The sequence below is a fragment of the Notothenia rossii genome (genome assembly GCF_949606895.1).
Source record: "Notothenia rossii genome assembly, chromosome: 4".
Taxonomy (NCBI): domain Eukaryota; kingdom Metazoa; phylum Chordata; class Actinopteri; order Perciformes; family Nototheniidae; genus Notothenia; species Notothenia rossii.
In genome coordinates this window covers 25423572-25445399 of record NC_136902.1, presented here as the reverse complement: position 1 = coordinate 25445399, position 21828 = coordinate 25423572, and the positions used below count along the sequence as shown (strand labels likewise).

At 40.2% G+C, this 21828-nt stretch overlaps 3 protein-coding genes across 3 annotated transcripts; 2 read left to right on the top strand and 1 right to left on the bottom strand.

The window, feature by feature from the left end:
• The first annotated feature begins 4057 nt into the window (after positions 1–4057).
• Positions 4058–9801, top strand: tas1r1 (taste receptor, type 1, member 1). Its single transcript, XM_079673631.1, has 6 exons — positions 4058–5039; positions 5591–5938; positions 6428–7186; positions 7284–7502; positions 7784–7904; positions 8505–9801. Exons 1-6 carry the CDS (start codon positions 4860–4862, stop codon positions 9425–9427), a joined length of 2550 nt encoding a protein of 849 aa, XP_079529757.1. The 5' UTR covers positions 4058–4859; the 3' UTR covers positions 9428–9801.
• A 2345-nt stretch (positions 9802–12146) lies between these two features.
• On the top strand, positions 12147–13202 carry LOC307038310 (transcription factor HES-5-like). The gene is made up of 2 exons (XM_079679698.1): positions 12147–12247; positions 12365–13202. The coding sequence occupies exons 1-2, from the start codon at positions 12179–12181 to the stop codon at positions 12731–12733; spliced, it is 438 nt and encodes a 145-aa protein (XP_079535824.1). The 5' UTR covers positions 12147–12178; the 3' UTR covers positions 12734–13202.
• Positions 13203–14968: 1766 nt separating this feature from the next.
• On the bottom strand, positions 14969–21571 carry LOC307034749 (uncharacterized protein). The gene is made up of 5 exons (XM_079673630.1): positions 20931–21571; positions 20402–20811; positions 20286–20295; positions 15842–15976; positions 14969–15730 (listed from the first exon to the last, which is right to left on the bottom strand). Exons 1-5 carry the CDS (start codon positions 20991–20993, stop codon positions 15356–15358), a joined length of 993 nt encoding a protein of 330 aa, XP_079529756.1. The 5' UTR covers positions 20994–21571; the 3' UTR covers positions 14969–15355.
• Between the last annotated feature and the right edge of the window lie 257 nt (positions 21572–21828).

Sequence of the window (21828 nt, the reverse complement as noted above, 5' to 3'; positions counted from 1 at the left end):
AACATTTGCATGTTGAACTACATGCTGGATATCTTCCCAGCCTCAAGGAAACACAATAAAATAAATGGATTCATCATTTTAAAAAATTGATAAAAATGCATAAATTAATAATGTTGTGGGCAAACATTTCAAATTTAAATATAAAATGAAAAATAAGTTTACTTTTTAAATGATTTCTCACAAAAACCTTTCTAAATTATAGTAAATTATTAAAAAAGGTTTAGTCAATATAAGTTTTTCTGCCTAAAATAGTTGAAATTGAACGTAAACTGTATCAAACACCACATGCATGGTAATTAACCTATTTTTGCCCATTATTTAAATTGACTTTGGTTAGTTAATAAAAATATTGATATATATATATATATATATATATATATATATATATATATATAGCATATAATTGATGCAGTCTTTCTGAACACTTTTTTAAAAAAATACTGCAAATGAAGAATATTTTAAATATTCTGCACAGTTAGAATTTACAGCAGTTGAAAAGATGTGTGGAAGGATAAATTATTGATGGACTTTAATGGCTCTCTAGATAAAGGGCGTTGTATGGTTGCTTGTATTATCCTCAGATAGTGGTTTGTTTAAATAACTAGTGACATTTTAATAAATATTTAAAAAAAGGCTCCAAAAAAGGCATATACAACCTGTCCGGCCAGTGTGTATTTCTTCAAGCACCACAAGATTCATAGTTTATAAAGTACAATTCTGGGCCATTGATTGTGTCATTTCTCCAAACACATACAGTAAAAATGCCTGTTTTGAAGCCTTCAAATGGTGCAGGAAAAGGACTTTACATTGTATTATACTTAAAGACAGGACTATTCAGTTAAGAGAGGAGAAAAAGGAAAGCAAATTGTTATAATGGGTGATTCAACATTAATGACATAATATGAGGTCCTTGGCACTCAGACTCTAGAGGGGTCATGTTGTGATCATGGGGCATCACCCTTACAGCATCAGGACAATATCATATGGAGTCAGACACTGGAAGTGTGCTGGAGGCTGAGGCGTTGACTGGGACTGATGGAAGGATGAGGCTGATGAGACTGAAGAATCTGTGAGGAATGAACTAGCGGCTGAGAAATAGTCATATATTAAAAGACAGCAGCTTCATAAGAGGCCAACCAGAGTGACAGAGTGTGTCACTTTGCTGAAGATAGTTGTGGCCAGCTACCCAGGCCAGACTCTAAAGACTTTCCAAGGTCTAAAATGCTGCTGCCGGAGTACTGACGAAGTATTGCTGATATCATGTCCACCATATCCTCTTAAAATACTCTGTCCAACAATATCAGTCTCATGAAGAAAGGTTTTTTAACGCTTATTCAAAATAGCAGAGAAACATACATTCTTGTTCTCAGGAGGGGACATTAACAGAGGATTGTTGGAAAAGTACACAGTAAGTACTTCATAGTACTTGTGGGGGTAGTTTCACTACTGAGTCCAACCGGATCAATCTCACGAAGAACTAATGGCAACAAAAAAGAATTCCCTCATCAAATTAGCAGAAGTGGCTTGATTTTGTTCTCAGCAGGGGACTTTGACAGAGGATTTCTCAAAAAATACACAGTAAAAGTACTTCAATGTATTGTAAGTAGTAGGCTAATACAAAGTCAAACAGGATCAATTTCATTAAGAATTAATGTTAAAATTATATTTGTATCATTCATCAAAGATAGCAGAAAAACATGCATTATGGAGGGCACTATGACAGAGGATTACTCACAAAGTACACAGTAGAAGTACTTCATTTTATTTCTGGTAGAAGTCAAACTAGAACCGTGTCCAACAGTGTCAGTTTCCTTAAGAACTTGTGGTAAAAAATATTTGTATCACTCGTCAAATATAGCAGGAATAATGAAGAACAGCTGATTTGAAAAAACAAACTCGAGAGGCGGCTGAGTTGACCGCAGTGCAGAACCGCTGTATAGTTTAAATCTCCTAACAATGTTATATTTGACGAGTGACACAAATATTTGTTACCACAATTTCTTAAGGAAACTGACACTGTTGGACTCGGTTCTAGTTTGACTTCTACCAGAAATAAAGTACTTTTACTGTGTACTTTGTGAGTAATCCTCTGTCAAAGTCCCTCCTTAGTAGCCTACATAATGCATGTTTTTCTGCTGTCTTTGATGAATAGTACAAATATAATGTTACCATTACTTCTTAACGAAATTGATACTGCTTGACTTTGTATTAGTTAGCCTACTACTTACAATATATTGAAGTACTTTTACTGTGTATTTTTGGAGAAATACTCTCTCAAAGTCCCCTGCCGAGAACAAAATCAAGCCACTTCTGCTAAGTTCGATGAGGGAATTCTTTTTTGTTGCCATTAGTTCTTCGTGATATTGATCCTGTTGGACTCAAAAGTGAAACTACCCCCACAAGTACTATGAAGTACTTACTGTGTACTGTTCCAGTACTCCTCTGTCAATGTCCCCTCCTGAGAACAAGAATGCATGTTTCTCTGCTATTTTTATATAATATAATATATATTTTTATCATTCATCAAAGATAGCAGAAAAACATGCATTATGTACTATGGAAGGGGACTTTGACCGAGGATTACTCACAAAGTACAGAGTAAAAGTACTTCATTTTATTTTTGGTAGAAGTCAAACTAGAACCGAGTCCAACAGTGACAGTTTCCATAAGAACTTGTGGCAAATATTTGTATCACTCGTCAAATATAGCAGGAAAAATGAAGAGCAGCTGATTTGAAAAACAAAGGCGAGAGGCGGCTGAGTTGACCGCAGTGCAGAATCGCTGTATAGTTTAAATCTCCTAACAATGTTGTCCATTTTAGACAGAGGCTTATTATATTTACAGCCCTTAATAACATTCATTTTCTGGGCTCAATATGTGTCTTGGCCGTCTTCGTTGTGATCTCTAAATTCACCTTGTTTATAATAATCACCGTTCCTTCAGCAGGATACTGTAGTGATTAAAAGTGTGATTCTAGCAAATGAGTGCTTTTGTTTTGAAATCACTTCCGTGAGTTTCCCCCCGACCCTCGCTCCAATGTCCATTTGACCATTTAGTAAGGTAAAAAGCAAAAAGCAAAAACGCCTCTCAAACGCAGATTCCGTTTACGTGTTTAATAAAGAAAAACAATTGGACGGTAGATACACGGATTGATTATACACGGATTAAGAACATCCTTAGAAATCTACTTCTATTTCATTATATTGGAAAAGGTATATTGTTCAGGGCATTAAACTCTATTTAAAAAAAAATAGTAAATCAAAAAGTCATACAATTGTAAACATTCTTAATCAATAGTTTGCAGACGGCAATGTTTGTATTCTTTAGCTATTTTAAAATGGTTTATTTTTATTAACCTCAATTCAAAGTGTTCTGTTACAATTGTGGGAAAGGATATTTCAACACATATTTATTTAATATTATACATCTTATAACTATTAATAGAATCAAAATGATAACTGACTAAATGAAAACAAATCTGTCACTAATATTTTACTAATGTAGGAATCCGTGTATCTACCGTCCAATTGTTTTTCTTTATTAAACACGTAAATGGAAGAACGTCTGAGTGGCGTTTTTGCTTTTTGCTCTTTACCTTACTAAATGGTCAAATGGTCATTGGAGCGAGGGGCGGGGAGAAACTCACGGAAGTGATTTCAAAAAATTAGACCATTTAGTAAGGTAAAGAGCAAAAAGCAAAAAGGCCTCTCAGACGCTCTTCCGTTTACGTGTTTAATAAAGAAAAACAATTGGACGGTAGATACACGGATTTGTGGGCTACTTCTATTACGCTTGTAGCTTATTCAAAAGAAAGATGTGCACAGTAGTTAATATGAAATCTTCTGAATTATTCTATTAAACCAGTTTGCATTTTTTTAAAAGGAGAAATGTTCATAAAAATTATTGCCAAGTATTTATTTTTTTTGAAAATAGGAAAGCATGCAAAACCACTCATTACATGTCAGACGCTTTTATCCGAAACGTTTTACACACTCAGTACTTTGGACAATCCCCACAGGAGCAATTTGGGGTGAAGTGTCTTTCCCAGGGACACAACGACATGCTGACTGCCGTGGGGTTTGAACCTGTGCTCCCCTGATCCGAACACCAATGCACGATTCCACTGCGCCACACGCCTCCCTTTCCCTCAAACCTTTCTGTGCAGACATGCAAAAATATCCTTGTCCATTTGCCTCCCTAATACCACTGTTGACATAATGCACAATATTCTTGTCAACACATTGGGTTTGGGTCCTGCACGCAGGGGAGTATCAGTCAAATCGTATGTTTAGTGCAACAGGTGTGTTTACCAATATGAGCCTCAAATTTCAACCAACATGTACATTTGCTCTGGACCTTTTTTCCTGAAGTAGGCTACATTTGAACTAAACAACAAACACACATGCATGCACGTTCTAACTTTTATGATCAAAGGCTCTGCTTTTTACTCTTGCCGGTGTGCTTCAAACAATTGTAACCACGTGAGACCAATGGAAATTAAAATATATTTTAAAGAAGATATCTAACTGCATAAAATAGTTCCTCACCAGCTTGTTCAGCCTGTCAGTGTCCCTTTTGTTGGTGTTTCCCCCCAGCACACCACTGCAAAGAAGAGCAAAATGGCTAAAAGAAAATTAGCTAAATAAACAACAGATCAATGATTTGAATTATAATTGTATTGGATAGTTTCATTTTAAATGGAGGGAAACTCTACAGTCACACAAACAGATCTGACATGCAAAAAGTCTTTACTCAACCAAAACTCACCGGAAAGATGCAAACTTGATCCTCCCGTCCCTCCCTCTTATTCAAACCCCCAGAGCTTCCCCATCACAGTGTGTGTGAGGTGGAGCTGAAGCATGGACCTGTCTGCTGCTGTGTTTCTCTCCTTGGGTTGGCTGCTGCTACGCTTTGCTGCAGGGGAACTGGATTACCTTTCTTATGGGCACGGGATGCAGCTGCAGGGCAACTTCACCCTCGCTGGATTCTTTCCTCTCCACAACCTGAAAAGACCAATCAATGGTCTGCCTGCTTTTTTAGCATGCAATGAGTGAGTTTACACTACACTATTGATCAAATGTACCTCGCTGGTGGTTTGGTTAATAAATCAATCCAAATATTGTTGTTTGTCTTTACAATCTGGAGTTTTAGTATTTTTGATTTGTTTATACATTTAGTTTTAAAAGCAGTCAGATCATTTACAGTAGGATATTATAGATGTGTCACATTTTAACATGATCACAACAAAATCATGTTCTTAAACTAAGGAAACCAACAAACAACATTCAGCTTCACATTAATTAGACTTCATCATCAAACAGCCATCTCTATTATCAGAGGGAATCTCTTAATTGACACTTTGAACAATTGTTTTACAAATGAACCCATATTTAAATGATACAAATAATCTTTACTAATAACCATCTGAAGTATGAAAAAGGACATGTTTGCTTTTTACTTTTCATACTTGTTTCATCATCATTTGTCACCTTAAAATGTACTTTGATCATGAAACATGAGAGCCCTGGGCTTTTGCCCCTAACAAGTTATGGCTTTTTTACATGCAACCTTCATAAGGGTTGAGGTTTAGGCTTTTAATGTCTTACATGTAACCCTTTCTAGAGGTACAGCCAACAAACATGGCTATTATCTTTTGCAAGCAATGAGATTTGCTGTGGAAGAAATCAACAACAGCTCCGGACCCCAGCCTCTTTTACCAGGAGTGAAGCTGGGCTACCAGATGTATGACATCTGCTCCAGAGAGGCCAGCATCCTGGCCTCTCTGGACCTGCTGAAGCAGCAGTATCAAAGCCCCTCTGAGACTGAGGAAGACACAAACTACAACAACAGTCGCCATGCAGTGGCTTTGATTGGCCCCGACAGCAGCAGCAATTCTTTCGGCCCTGCTTCTTTACTGGGGGCCCATCTTATACCTCAAGTAAGTTCTCACCTGGAAAAATGTAAACACGGCTCGTGAATTATTGAATATCCCCAATTAAATGTAAAGGTCTTTATATGAGGAATGCACTGACCTGACCAAAACCACTCCTCCTCATCCAATTGTATTTTAAACAAAATATATTTCTAAAGATTTAAATTCAAGTATATTTTTGACAAGGTTCGACATCATCACACAACAGACTGTTAAGTTTGTAGCTACTGCAGTACTTTGCTAATCACTGGTTTCATTACCAAGCAATGCATGCAGTGAGGCTGCAAGTAAAACCATAGTCTTTTTGGGAGATTTGGGTACAAAAAGAATCTAATGCAGGTATTGTTTGAATGGAAAAGTTATTTCTCTCAATATCTTGCCAATTCAAACCACTTCCTAGCCATACTGATCCCAGTTTCTTGAGTTGGTGTAATTTCAGATATTGCTACGGGTACAACAACAAACGTTTCTCACATGCTTTTTGCTTCATTTTAGATATCCTTTGAAGCCTCAAATGAAATGCTAAGCAACAAGTTCCGCTATCCATCCTTTCTCCGCACAATTCCCAGCGACAAGAAACAGGTGGCCGCTATGATCCAGCTTATGGTCCGTTTCAACTGGACCTGGGTTGCTATCTTGGGCAGCGACAACAGCTATGGTCTGGAGGGCATGCAGAGCCTCTCAGAAGAAGCACCAAAATACGGCATCTGCATTGCCTACCAGGGAGTTATCCCTGCGTACAGTAAAGACACGGTCCAGACAATGAGGAATGTGGTGCATAACCTACTGAAGACTAAGGTCACCACCACCGTGGTTTTCTCCAGCAAGTCAAAACTGAAAAACTTCTTCCCGTTTGTCATTGAGCGGAACGTGACAGGTAAGGTGTGGATTGGGACGGAGGACTGGTCAACTTCTTCTCTCATATCAGGGATTCGTGGGATCCACACTATTGGGACTGTGCTTGGCGTGTCCATCAAATATGCAGCCATGCCTGGTTTTGAAGAGTTTCAGACAAAGGTAGTTGAGGCTGCAATGCAACAGAGTGACACAAACGAAGTCTCTAACATTACAAATGACTGTCTACAGGGCACAGACCTGTACAGCCTCGCCAGGAATAAGTTTATTCTCGAGAAAAATGACATCACTTCCTCCTTGAATGTGTACAAGGCGGTGTACTCTGTGGCTCATGCTCTGCACCGTGCACTTGGTTGTGATTCTGGAGAGTGCCAAATGAGGGACGTGTATCCATGGGAGGTGAGCAGATGTTACCTTGTCTTTATGCAAAGAAGAAAATCCCTCTCTTTACTTTGCTTGATAGGAACTCATGTTTTCTTATTCCTCTCGTCCTCAGCTGCTCTGGTTGATAAAGGATGTGCATTTCTATCTGGGCAACACCTCTGTGTACTACGACAGTAACGGGAACCCGCCCACAGGATATGACATTGTGCTCTGGGTTTGGAATGGCACTGAGTTGTCGCTCAGAGAGTTGGGCTCTTTCAGCCCAGATCCAATTACGCTCACAATTGATGCTGATCTGATTGACTGGCATGGCACGGGAGATTCGAAATCGGTACGAACTATTACTGTTTCAAGAGTGAAGTGCCTTTGTGTTTTTGGCTTAAACACATTTCAAATCCAAATAGAGAAAATATGGGGCAACTATAAGTAAAAAGTTAGCTAATGAAAATATAAAATGGACATGACAAGATATGAACACATTTCCCTCAACAGGATTTTTTGCCGCCAACTCAATGTATTTTTAAAATATTAATAATATTGAAAATGTAAATTCTATCAATTTAAATGAAAAGTTAAAGTGTTATCTTTGTCAAACCCTGTTTTTCTGTCCAGGTGCCGCTTTCAATCTGCTCTCCACCGTGCCCGTTTGGCCACAAGAGGCTGCAGACAGGGCAACACATATGCTGCTTCGACTGCCAGGCCTGCCCCTCTGCTACGTTTCTCAATACCAGTGGTAACATATAGACACGCAAAAAAGCCAATTCATAAGACAAATATTCATACAAAGATAAAAGGGGGTAGGGGTGGAAATGTGAATTTGGATGAGATCCTTACCCTGTGTAGGATACATTTAAAAAACACCATTGTTTTCTCACCGTGAATTGAGATGTGCTCTCTGGACTGACCCTAAAGCAGTAGTCATTCAGGCAGTGTGTGTTCAAGTGTTTTTGGGGAGTGGCTTGAAAGGAGGCTTGAAAGGATGCACCTTTTTCTGGGTGGACATTTTCAAAATCTAGCTTAGTTTTTTCTAGAGTTGCCAAACCCAGATTTAAGCCGAAGGAGGTTGTTACAAATAGAAAATATATCTAAACACAAAATAGCTGGATGAAGGCATTGCACACCAGTCAGGACAAAGACCACACTAACAGAGCAGGGGAGAGTTCATCTAATTATTGTCTAAATAAAACATAAAAACAAACATTGTTATAGTTGAACCAAATGACCTCTCCAACAACAGTATTTGTAAACTGTTGTGTGTATAGTTGGCCAGCAGATGGCGCTGAGTGCTCATACTGCTCTTTCACAAACACTCTCTGCTGTCTCTTTTCTTCAGAGCCCACTATATGCCAGCCATGTCTCCCAGAGGAGTGGGCACCCCCAAAGAGCGAGCAGTGTCTGAAAAGGACTGTCCTGCTGCTGCCCTGGGACGCCCCCCTCTCCATCGCCCTGCTGTTTTTCCTGGCCACCTGTCTTCTCATGACCTCCAGTTCTGCAATAATCCTCCTGCTCAACCTGAACACGCCTGTTGCCAAGTCTGCTGGAGGGCGCACCTGCCTCCTGATGCTGGCAGCCCTGACTACCAGTGCCATGAGCACTTTGTGCCATTTTGGCCAGCCGTCTCCTCTGGCCTGCATCCTCAAGCAGCCTCTATTCGTCTTCAGCTTCACTGTGTGCCTGGCCTGCATCACCGTGCGCTCTATTCAGGTTGTGTGCATTTTCAAATTTGCATCCAAGCTGCCGCCGGCCTATGACAAATGGGCCAAAAACAACGGGCCAGAGTACACAATTTTTCTGGTGTCCGTCATCATCTTGCTAATTTCTGTTCTCCGTGTGGCCCTTAACCCCCCCAAACCCTCAAAGGATCTGAACTTCTACGAGCACAGCATTGTGTTGGAGTGCAGTAACACCCTCTCCCCTGGTGCGCTCAATGAGCTCGCTTATGTGTCCCTGCTCAGCGCCCTCTGCTTCTCTTTCAGCTATATGGGCAAAGACCTGCCAGCCAACTACAACGAGGCCAAGAGTGTGACCTTCAGCCTCATGGTGTACATGATGTCCTGGATGAGCTTCTTCACCCTCTACCTCATCAGCAGAGGCCCGTTCACCGCTGCCGCCCATGTGTTCGCCATACTCTTCAGCGTCCTGGCCTTCCTCATGGGCTACTTCTTTCCCAAAATCTATATTATTGCCCTGAAGCCCCAAATGAACACAAACGCACATTTCCAGAACTGTATTCAAATGTATACCATGAACAAATAATGAAGCAAGTACATATTTCAGTTGATGAAAAGTAGTTGAGTTGTATGTTGCAGGGATATTGGGTAGTAAAAGTGGGACATGACAGGTTAAGTGTCAGTTTTAAATGTATTTCACAACTAAATGTAAAACATTAATTGTAAGTGCAGAAATGTTTTACTACATTGTTCTGTATTTTGGGGAAAAGAAAATAACTAAATAAGGGATTTATTTAGCTGTCTGTTCACATTTGTAAAACCCTAATTATTATGGTGCTATTCATAAAGGATGACAACTGTTACCAGAATGTTGGGGGGGTTGTTAGATTACAAAGCAAACCACCTTACATTTCTGAAGACTACATTTGAATGTTTTTTTAAATAAACTTGTTAAGGCTATGTGCTATAAATATGCTAACCGTCAACTCTAAAATACATCGATAACCCCTGCCTACCTCCGATGACATGGTCAAAATGGGATAGACTATTTCATTACATGTCACTTGTTAGACGCTTTTATCCCTATCGAATTGAATACATTCAGTAGCCTACTGTGGGCAATCCCCACAGGAGCAATTTGGGGTGATGTGTCTTGCAGGGAAACAACGACATGCTCAAACTTGCTTTCCCCCCTGATCAGAAGATAAGAGATCCCACTGATTCACACCCTCCCCTTTTTCCATATCATATTAATGCTCAGCTGCTCCAAACCCTTTAACCCTTTACAAAATAAAGTGTATAATGACAATTATTTGATTACGAGTGCAACAATTAATGAAATGCAACACGTAACAACTATTTTTGGTGTTAACATTTGTTTGTTTGTAGCCTACTATTAGTAGAGAAAAATCTAAATATTTCATTTAAATATTTTTGCTTCACTCGTCCTAGCTATCTCAGACCAATCAAAAGGATTGTTTTATGTAAAGGAAATTTGTAGCAACACACCATTTATGATTGGCTGCTGGAGCACAAGATTATTTGTTCAAAACGTCACATATGTGAAGTAAGGCATACAGGGAAAATGGACATCAATCACAAATAAATATAGTATTTAATCAATCATTAAAGTTCCCATAATTCGTTGTTTAGCTGAAATATTGTGACTCAAACTGTGTGGTATACCAGACAAGCCAATTTAAACCCAGGATCAAGTATATTCAGTGTGCTGTTGGAGGGGATCTATAGCGCCCCCCAGCGGCTGTACTGTAGGACTAACATAATAACACTTATGGTTGAAATGTCAATTTTATTTTAAAAGGTTAAACATAGTGTGAGTCCATTTGATAATTCTCAAAAAGTTTCCTATATTTAGAACTGAAAATCAAGTTTATGTGTTGGAGAAAATACAATGATCCGTTTTCTTTAGATATTTACATTAGATATAGTGACCTTTGAATCTCTTAAAGTTGTAAATGTTGGCTCTGGTCGTCAAAACAAGTGCAAGTGATATCATTGCATTTCCTGGGATCTGACAACAAGTGGCAGCTGCTCACATAAAAAAAGTTTCAGTTTGGCAGCATGACGTAACAGTGCACATCAATGAAATGCACAACAGGCCTTTCTTGCTTTTTTGTGTGTATGTGCATCACACACACACACACACACACACACACACACACACACACACACACACACACACACACACACACACACACACACAACACACACACACACACACACACACACACACACACACACACACACACACAGTGCTGCTGTTGGCTGTTGTTTGAGAGAAGAGATGAAAAGGCCTTTTGTGGCTGGGAGGTCCGCCCATTGACCGGTAGATGTGTGAGTAGAGTCCGAGCTCAGTTTTCCCACAGTCTCTCTGTCCACTCATGGCTAATACCCTCGGCCAACAATAGAAGTGTGCCATGGGTGAACAAGCAGGAGTTTTACTGTCAACACACAAGGACCAGAGCAATGTGCTGGCGGGAAGATTTTGGGAGTTTTATTTAACAAGCTCTCGGATAAGTGTTCAACATCACAAAATATTTGAGGAATTTATTATCTGGAGATGAGAAGACTGAATCATCTGTCCGGCAATTATTTGTCAGTTAGTCGGACAGAAACAATGTTTTTTGCTCGGAAAACTATGAATATCCAAGATGTCCCACAATAAAAACTAAAGATAACAATGAATAAACCGTGTTAATCTATGTACCTGCTGCTTTGTACCAGAATACTTCCGTGCTCCAATTTCAGGAAATCTAGTCTCAATAAAATATGCAGGTGAGGCAGTGTGGAATTTGTTGTTTATTTTATTAAAATTGCATTTGTCATTAAAGTCCTTATATTATTTTTGAGTTAACGTAAAATTGTCTTTGTTGAATGGAGCATAATTTCTAATACAGGTTGAAGAAATATCTCAGATGCACACTATAATTTAAATCAATAACATACTTACTTTCAATACCCTATTCCCCTGTTGATCCAATGCATTAAATCCTGTTTAATTATTCCCTGGGAGCACATCAGGAGATACTGCCGTGTTCCCGTGTGTAACTGGAGTGTGAGATAAGCAACAGAAACTGACAGCACATCATTCCCAGTCTGATATATGTCCTGGGAATGGTTTTATCTCTACTGGTCAGCCTGTGATTGCTTCACCTCGGAGTTATTGATGTGTGTCCCATTGTTACAAACCCCAGCCCTGCCGGAGTCACGTGGCCTTGTTATGCTAATAGGTCCCTATAAAACGAAGAGTGGCTCCTGAAGAGAGCTCAGATCACACTGCACCCCAGAAGAAGCAGCTACCTTCACCTGCACAGACATGGCTCCCTGCTCCACCAACTACTCCTCTATTCATCGGATCAGGATCTCTGAGAAAGACAACATTAAAGTAAGAACTGGATTGGAATGAATGTATTTTTTTTTTTTTTTATCAGAAGGTACATAAGAACATATGATTGTTTATTATTGGAAACATGAACTTACCTTGCTGTCTTCTTTTCCTCAGTTAAGAAAACCTGTTGTGGAGAAAATGCGCAGAGATCGCATCAACGTTTGCATCGAGCAGCTCAAGGCCATCCTGGAGAAGGAGTTCCAGCAGCATGAGCCCAACTCCAAGCTAGAGAAAGCAGACATCCTGGAGATGACTGTGAGCCTCCTGAGGCAGCAGCTTCAGCCGGGCCTCTGTCAGAGCGACTACAGCCAAGGCTTCTCCGTCGCTCCTCTGCAGGGCTTCCAGCAGCAGCAGCACCACAGAGCCAGCAGCTCCTCCTCAGTCTGCTCCACCCTCAGGCCCACCATGCTGCAGGACAGCAGCAGCAGCAGCAGCAGCAAGGGCCCAGTGTGGAGGCCTTGGTCTGAAACACAGACATTCTGAGACCTGAGGGGCTCTCCCTCACTATATAGGAAATATATTTCCAGCCTGCTCCTTCATGGTGTTTTTAGTGTTTCATCATATTGATGATAAGATAAGTAAGAAGGACTCTATCCTTTAATCCCAAATTCACATTGGAGATCATTCAATGTATGCAACATCTTTCAGAATCAACCTGCATCGCAGTGAGGTTGTCTCTGGTGTTTTGTTACTTGATGAAACTGAAAATATATATATTTTATGTATAAAGTTGAACTTGTTCTAAAGTTTTAGAGGTATGTCACATTGTCTTTGAAAACACAGTATACTGTTACCTATTTGCCTTTAATAAAGGAAGAAGGTATCTGCCTACATGCAGCTCATGTGTGCTGTGTATTCTTTTGTAATGCACTGCACTGTAAGTAAATGCCAAGTGTTGAAAAATTGATTTTATTGTGAAACCTATTGTTTTGTTTGAAAGCGTGGAACTTAATGCACTTCGGATTTCAATAAACATTTTGAGATCTACTTATTCATTGGAATTCACATTGATTTGTGGACAAGAACAATTATGTATTATGTATTCTGTGTGTGTGTGTGTGTGTGTGTGTGTGTGTGCGTGCGTGCGTGCGTGCGTGCGCATGTGTGCGTGCGTGCGCATGTGTGCGCGCGCGTGTGCATGTGTCTGTTATATGTTTTATGAAAAAGTATCTGGTTTAGATTTTAAACATTTGGACTATATTAGATATTTCATTTGATTTTATTCATTAGCCAACCAGCTTGAGTTTAGAACCAGGATACATGTATTTATTATCCTTGCAAGAATTGAAGTAGTCATCACATACAGATCATATGGTACAACTATAGTGTCCTTCACATGCTTATATACAAAGAGGGTGTTACAGTCACAAGATAGAGAAATACCAGTTGAAGGCAGCATACAATGCTTTGTTCAGATTAGCTAAGGCCTACGTAAGAAAATGATCATGCTTGTCATATATCTCCATAGAGGCTAAATCCTCATGCTAATTGTTGTCACATAGCTTATGCCAAAAACAGCGTGTCATGCTTCTCTTCTAGGTAATAATACATCCTGTCATATACACTGTTATACACTTAGGCCTTCGTTATCATGTGCACATCTGTCCTTGAAAGAGTACATTCAATATTTTCCCAACAGAATGTGCAAATCTTTCAATCCCAACTACTATTTATTTTAGTTTTTAGTTGAAAACATGGGCCCAATTAAGTCTACTTGTGTCTAGATGTGAGTGAAACCATTTTTATAATATTTGGTGGAATAAGCTCTAGATAAATACAATTTAAATCAATGTTGTCATGCTTCCTAATATTTCAAATCACAGGAGGGAAATGTCTGCTTTAGTATTTTAAGTTAAACTAACCCAACTGGTTGTGTAGCAAGCCCTGTAGAACAACCATCAAATCACACAGCTTATCCATAATCGGAGTTAGAACGTGGAATGGACTTCACCCAGACCTTTCAAGTATTACTAGTCATCAACAATTCAAAACTAAAGTAAAAACAATTCTATTTGCAGATTACTCCAGCTAACAAATATTGGATATTCCCAGTATTATTTATATATGCATTTACTTTTTTTCTTGCCCTAACTTTTATTTCATTTATTAGTTTTTTTCCAGTTTTCATTAGTTTTCTTTATTTTTTTGTACTCCTTAATTTCTATACGTTTTCGACAAAATAAATGCCATTGATATATTGATGCCAATGATTTGTTTTTGTATGAATTTAGTTGAATAAATAAAAAAATAAAAAGTTGAAGCATGAGTTTTAATTTATGAATGTGTAAAAATCCTCCTGCATCCTATTGCTCTCTGGAAAAACTTCATGTTACCTTTTACTAATTGAAAACAAGGCCTTGAGCCAATGTTCATGATGCAAACTCATCAAATGACAATACAAATATATAACACTTGGAATTCATGGAATAAAAAATATTGAGTCAGTGTTTTTTAAATGATTGTATCTTTTTATTATCAATTGTCACACAAATGTTGAACATACGTTATAAGAGCCTAAATGTGATAGCAAACCAGCAATATCAACAAAAATGTTAATATTCACATCCATTTGCACACACACACACACACACACACACACACACACACACACACACACACACACACACACACACACACACACACACACACACACACACACACACACACACACACACACACACACACACACACACACACACACACACACACACACACACACACACCATTATTATAATTGTCATACATACAATTTGGCCTGGTTAATTCAACTTAAGAGAAATATTCTCAACAGCAGCCGTCAGTTTAACACAGTATGGCAGATACTGTTACATCAAGCAGTCCAAAGATAAACTCCACTGGAGTAAACAGTCAAGATTTGACAGAACCATCATCGACCTCCAGCTTTAAACATAAGGAAAACCAAACTGTAAATGAAAGCAGGGAAACCCTTCAAATAAGTGAGAGCCTTCGCTTTTTCTACTACTTGTCCATCAATGTGATGCGACAATAAGGAAACCCACCATAGATGAGCCGGCTGGAAATATATTTCCTACATAGTGAGGGACAGCCCCTCAGGTGTCGAAATGTGTCTATCTTTCAAAATCTCTACCAAGGCCTCCACACTGGACCCTTGCTGCTGGTGGGCCCGAGGGTGGAGCAGACTGAGGAGGAGCTGCTGGCTCTGTGGAGCTGCTGGAGGCCCTGCAGAGGAGCGACAGGGGCCTCTGCGTTGGAAGTTGCAGACAAGAAGTGCACAGAGTCCCTCCAGCAGTTAGAGAAGCCTTGGCTGTAGTCGCTCTGACAGACGCCCGGCTGAAGCTGCTGCCTCAGGAAACTCACAGTCATCTCCAGGATGTCTGCTTTCTCCAGCTTGGAGTTGGGCTCATGCTGCTGGAACTCCTTCTCCAGAATGGCCTTGAGCTGCTCGATGCAAGTGTTGATGCGATCTCTGCGCATTTTCTCCACAACGGGTTTTCTTAACTAAGGAAAAGAAGACAGCAAGGTAAGTTCATGTTTCCAATAATAAACAATCAAAATGTTGAATGTATACATGAGTTTTAAAAAAGCATTTCAATCCAATCCAGTTCTTACTTTAATGTTGTCTTTCTCAGAGATCCTAATCTGATGAATAGAGGAGTAGTTGGTGGAGCAGGGAGCCATGTCTGTGCAGGTGAAGGTAGCTGCTTCTTCTGGAGTGCAGTGTGAGCTGTGATGTCCCAGGAGGGGCTGCTCCTCATTTTATACTGAGGGATTAGCATAACAAAGCCATGTGGCTGAGGCAGGGCTGGGGTTCCCACACTCTGACCAGTGGGACTCCCAGCACAACAATGGAGGACATGTCAATAACTCAGAGAGCATTTATCTGTGTGGGGCATGTTTCCCAAGATAAGCAACAGGTAATTAACATGTTATCATAGCGTGCATCTGAGAATGAATCATGAATTCAAGGGACACATTTTTTTTTTAGAGGTAAAATAAGGGGAATTGATACACACCAAAGTGAGCATCTTCAAAGGGGGGGGGGGGGTTACTGCAATTAGGAGCAAATGCTTCACTCAATAAAACAATATAAACTGAAGGCTTTCATTTTACTCCCAAATATATTGCAGACAGGAGTGTTTTGACACATCTCAATCTTGTTTTCGGGAGAGCATTTGATTATTTGGTCATAGGTTCCCTGCATTTACTCTAAATACTGTTTAAATGAGGGACATTAACTGAAAGAGGAAGGAAGGAGTAGGTAAAGAGGTAATTAAAGTTAAACTGGCTTGAGGGGAAACATTTCATTACCCACCTGTTGCTTTTACAATCACGCGCTGCAGTTCACAGTTCACAGTTCACATTTTCTCTTGAACGCGGGAGTTTCCCACGGGAATAACGTGTGAAGAAACTGCAATAATGTGAGGAGACGCTGATCAAAGGCTGCCGCTGGCTCGTGCACCAGGTGTGAAGGCAGGCGAGGGGCGCATGTTATGGCCGGCGCGAGTCGAAGATCGCGTGTTGTCGTGTTGCAGTTAGGGGCTCGTGTCGTGTGCACAGCATGACTTTTTAAGTTTTTAAGTATCACTTCACTTCCTTATTAAGAAAACATGGACGGGGTGTATTTTAGCAATGTTGCATCTGACTTCTTTTGAAATGGAGGTTTCCTCCCAAAAAGTAACTATAAATCACACTAAGAAAGAAAGAAAGAAAGATAAATAGAAAGAATTAAAGACATGATAAACCTTATAAATGAAGCCCTTCATGAGGAGACCTATACATTTGCTGAAAACAATACTTGAATATGATTCTACATTAGGCTACTTTACCAAAATATAGGTTAGCCTATACTCCAGGGTGGCCTAAAGCATATGTGACTGTTATTTCAAGTTATTTCGAGTTTATACACTTATATTTTGACAATTACAACAAACATTTCTAAAAGTAGGATTTCAAACGTTGTGTTTGATGAGAGAGGGTTTTTCAGAACCTGTATACTACATGTTCAATTACAAGTGTTGAAACAAATCATAATTATGATATTGTTGTTTTGAGTCACATATTAGTCACTGCCGAACAACTATAGGCAAACTTTCCTCATAAGCTCTTTTCTAATGTCCCCTGAGGGTCTGCAGACCCTGTTATATATGAACTCTGTCAAATTAGTGTCAAGTTAATGGCATTATGAGCAAGCTGGCAGTGTGCCTCTGAGGGCCTCCATCACTGCTGGCCCCAGATGTGAGGCCGCCTTGTGGGTGCAGTATGAGTAGTCCTGTCGGCACAGTTTCCCACCAGTCCCCAACATCAGGGTAAATGAGCTACAAAAGCAGCGCCGCTCCTCAATGCTCCACTGGGAATGTTAATTGATCTTTTGTTGCAGGACAAACAGAAACTCTGTGTCTCGGTCCATCTGGGAAAAATCAAGTCAACTGTCTTCACTGCCTGGCACAGAACAGTCTGTCTGCCTGTAATCTGTGTTGATTCTTTTAATTCAAGCCCATTTGTAATGCTGAAACAAGTACTCAGAGTTGTATTAAGTCAAAGTAGAAATGCCACAACAGAAAGACTACTCTGTTCTGAAAAAGAAGGGTTTTCAGAGTGATTTGAAACACTGTGTTTGAGGGAAAACAAACTAACACAAATTTGAATAACAAAATAATACAATTGCAAATATTTGAATGAGGAACAAGAATCTTGTAATCATACAACAGCACTTTAGTTAATGAACACTGTACATCTTCACTTCATGTGCCCTTCTGAGCAGGTTGGGGACCTGTTGATTTTGTTGGTGTCACATTGGGGCTTGTTCTTCTTCTTCATTTGCATGATCAGGTCAATCAATCAATCAATGTTTATTTATAAAGCCCATTATCAAAACAGGATCGAGGTTGTGTCAGATGTATTTAATTAACATATATATGATATATATATATATATATATATATATATATATTTCTTCCAGCATGTCTGTAGCTATCTTGTCATATTTGCAGCAGAAATTAAAAGCATAAAAATGGCCAATCTCTCATGACACGTCAATGTTTGGTGTTATTTTCCTCTCCTCTCGATTGATTTCTTTGTATACATGTTTGTCTGAATTTGTGCCTCTTCTCAGAGTTAGTGTGCACTACACGGCTGCTGGGGGTCTTTGTCTACAAGTGTGTGTGAAGACGAGTTCCCCTCCCACCAACAGCCTGAGAGCTCTGAATTCCTGCCATAAAGTCTCGACCAATACTCAGACCTGCGGCGGCGCAGAGAGGCTTCCCGTCAGCCATCTCTCTGTGAGTGTGATATCTCCCGTTTCCCACACTCTGTGCCTATTCACTGGCCCCGAGACAGGAACAAAAGAAGTGTGTCTTGTTACACATCACATTAGCTACGGTGTTTGATCTCCTGTTGAAGGGGGAGGGGAGGCAGCTTCAGCCAGACCATCTGGCCTGGCCAACTAGACCCTGAGAAAGTCCCAGGCATGCCACATTCTCCACAACTTCTGCACACACAAAATAGTTGTGAAAGACTTTTGTGGCACTTCAGACATAATTCAAGCACTAGACAGCATGCCACGACCACCACAACAGAAGTGGGGCATGTGAGGGGGGGCTCCCTCCACGCCCCAGTTTTTTCCATTGGTTTAACACCTGTGCATCAGTAAGGTCAGATAAAATGACACTTTAATAATCCCATGGGAAATATGGGGAGTAAGATTAAAAGTAATTTAAAACTTTCCCTATACAGGTGTTAAATACCATCGATCTGACAGGGAGTGCTGATGTTAGAGCCTGTTTGATGAAACGTGGTCAAGTGCTTATGTTAATTCATGCTTAGTGTGCCTTCTGAAATAAATGAACATAAACTTATAGGATGGAAGCAAATCAGGTCATTCAAATATATTCACTAAAAATGAATAATCACTCAATCATGTCAGACCCTATTATCTTATGTAAGACTTTCAATTTCGTTTAAATGTGCATTTTATCAAGATCTGTAAGATTTAACAGTTGATTTTGCATTGGTTCCACAATAAATACTTAAAATGTTCATTTAAGAAGACATACAAAGCAAATTGTTTCAACGATTAATATATGAACACTGACGTACAGTATAGGGCCTGATGGCAACTTAATGCTAAAGTTAAAATAAACTATGATGATTAGCTGACAAAGTTGCACACTATTATTATTATTATTATCTAAGAATACTGCTACAGGAACCAGACCTTGATGTATATGCTGTTGTTCCCTTGAGCAAGGCACATAAGAGATGCTGCTGTTAAACTCTGACTTAAAAAAAACACTAAATGCTTTCAAAGAATTCATTAATGATTCATTCTGACTTTCAAGGCTCAATGTCAGCAGCACACAACAGTTTTATGTAGGACATGTTTGTAAATGTTGTCCTCTTTACAGTTTGATTTTTTAAGAGAAAGCGAAGGCCACAACAATTGTTTATATTTAGCAAAACTTCATGTGAAGTTTTCAATTTATTTTGCAAGTTCACAATAATACTTCAATGAAGCAATTAAACCGATTCTTTTAGTAAAAAGATTGATGTCAACATAACATGCCTTTTATAAAAGGTATTCACATGAAGATGAAAAAACATCTATCAGGAACAGTTCAAACACTCCTTCACACATTGGCCAAATGATGGTTACACATAGTCATAATCAAGTAATCATAAAAAGATTCACAATAAAAGTGGATCTATGGGATCCATTTATGGGATGTCGTTGATTCACCAAAACAAGCTGATGAAAATGATCAGTCAATGATACTCAGTATCACAGATAGACAGCATGTAAACACATTCATCAAACAGTGTCTCAGACAATAAGACTTTCAACCCAATGTGGGTTTTACAACAAGATCATTCAGTGACGTTTGCAAAACAAACAGACAAAAGTACTGTTTCCCCATGGGGACATTTAACACAATCGCAGATTAATAAGCGCTTTAAATAAATAAAGTGCATAATGTGTATACACATGGTGTATATGTTCAGTCTTTCCAAAGGAGTACCGGCACATTGTGCCCACTTCGCCTCAACACTAAACAACATTGAAACTCCTGCCAGAGCAGAAGGGATCAGACTTCAGTGAGTCTTTAACTTTCTGTCCATGACGTTCACAGACGTAGATCTCTGAGGGTGGAAGTGATGCTGCCTCCATCCTACCAGGGCCTCCACAGGGCACTGCTGGCCTGGCTCACACCCTTGGAGCTGACCTGATGGAGCGGGGAGCCAGGAGGGGAGAGGCTGCGGGGGCTGGACCCTTGCAGGCCCTGGAAGTGGCTGAGCAGCCGCTGGTGGGCCTGGGTCTGCACCTCGCAGTGGGACAGGAAGCTGACGGCCTCCTGCATGCAGCGGGAGTACCCGTCGCCGGCCGGCACCATGCCAGAGGACTTGCTGGCTCTTTGCTTCTGCCAGACTCTCAGATAAGCCACGGCCATCTCCAAGATGTCTGCCTTCTCCTGCTTTGAGTCGGGATGCTGCCGGACGAACTCCGGGCCCAGCAGGGACTTCAGCTGCTCGATGCTGGTGTTGATGCGGTCTCTGCGCAGCTTCTCTACCATTGGCTTTCTCAGCTGAAGAAAGAAGAAGAAAAAACATTTAGAATACAGAATACAACTTTTTGTTGATATCATATCATCATATGAAAACTATTCAACAATAAGGTTATGTGAATTTACAGAAATCAATGTACCTTATGAGCAGGAGCAATGTGTTCCTTAGTGTAGCTTGCTTGTCCAAAAACAGTGGGTGCCATAGTTGTAGAGTAAGAGCGTTTCCTGCTCGCTGTGAACAGTCAGTTGAGTCTGAACTGCCTTCTCCTCTGGCTCAGCCCTGTATTTATACTCCCAAATCTACATATGAATGTGTGGGTCTTGGGCTTGTTGGAGTTTCTCACAGTCCCTCGGCCAATGAGAGCGCTGGGAAGGGCTTTGAGCAACGCAGGGCTGCCACATGCTCAATGAAGTGTTTATAGCCGTGGGGACAATGAGTGTGTCTCCGGGGAGCAGGTGGAGGAATAGACTGAGAGAGAAAAGAGCCCGGGGTGGGGCGGGGGGAAGTGGGGGGGTGGCTGGGAGACTGACCCAGTGCTTGTGTTGATATGGGAAAGTGGTGACCCCAGAGGGAAGCACGCCGCTGGCTCATGTCATCTCAACCGCCACGTAATTGAGCACAAAGTGCCTCCGCCACCAGGCACACGTGGGAGCTACCGAGGGCCAAGCATTAGAAAAGGCCAACTTGCAGCCACTTCCACCGGATTGACACGGCAGACTTTCTCGTGGAGCTGTGCAACAGTTGAGATGTCTTAGAGATGGAAAGAAAAAGTGACTCTCTGTAGGTTTTGTGACTCAAATAAAATATACTTGATGAGGAAAAGAACCACATGTGGACTCTTACATTCATATTTCTGTTTGACCCACATACAGTTTCCATTATTTATTGGTTCTTTAATATGATACAGTTTTTTTAAATGTTCTTTTCTTTTGGGTTTTGTGTGGGCAAGGTAGCGTCAGGTGAATTTTAGAGATCCTAATTATTCAAATATAAATACTTATCACAGTTTAATGACCAACCTTCTGGTTGAACTGTAA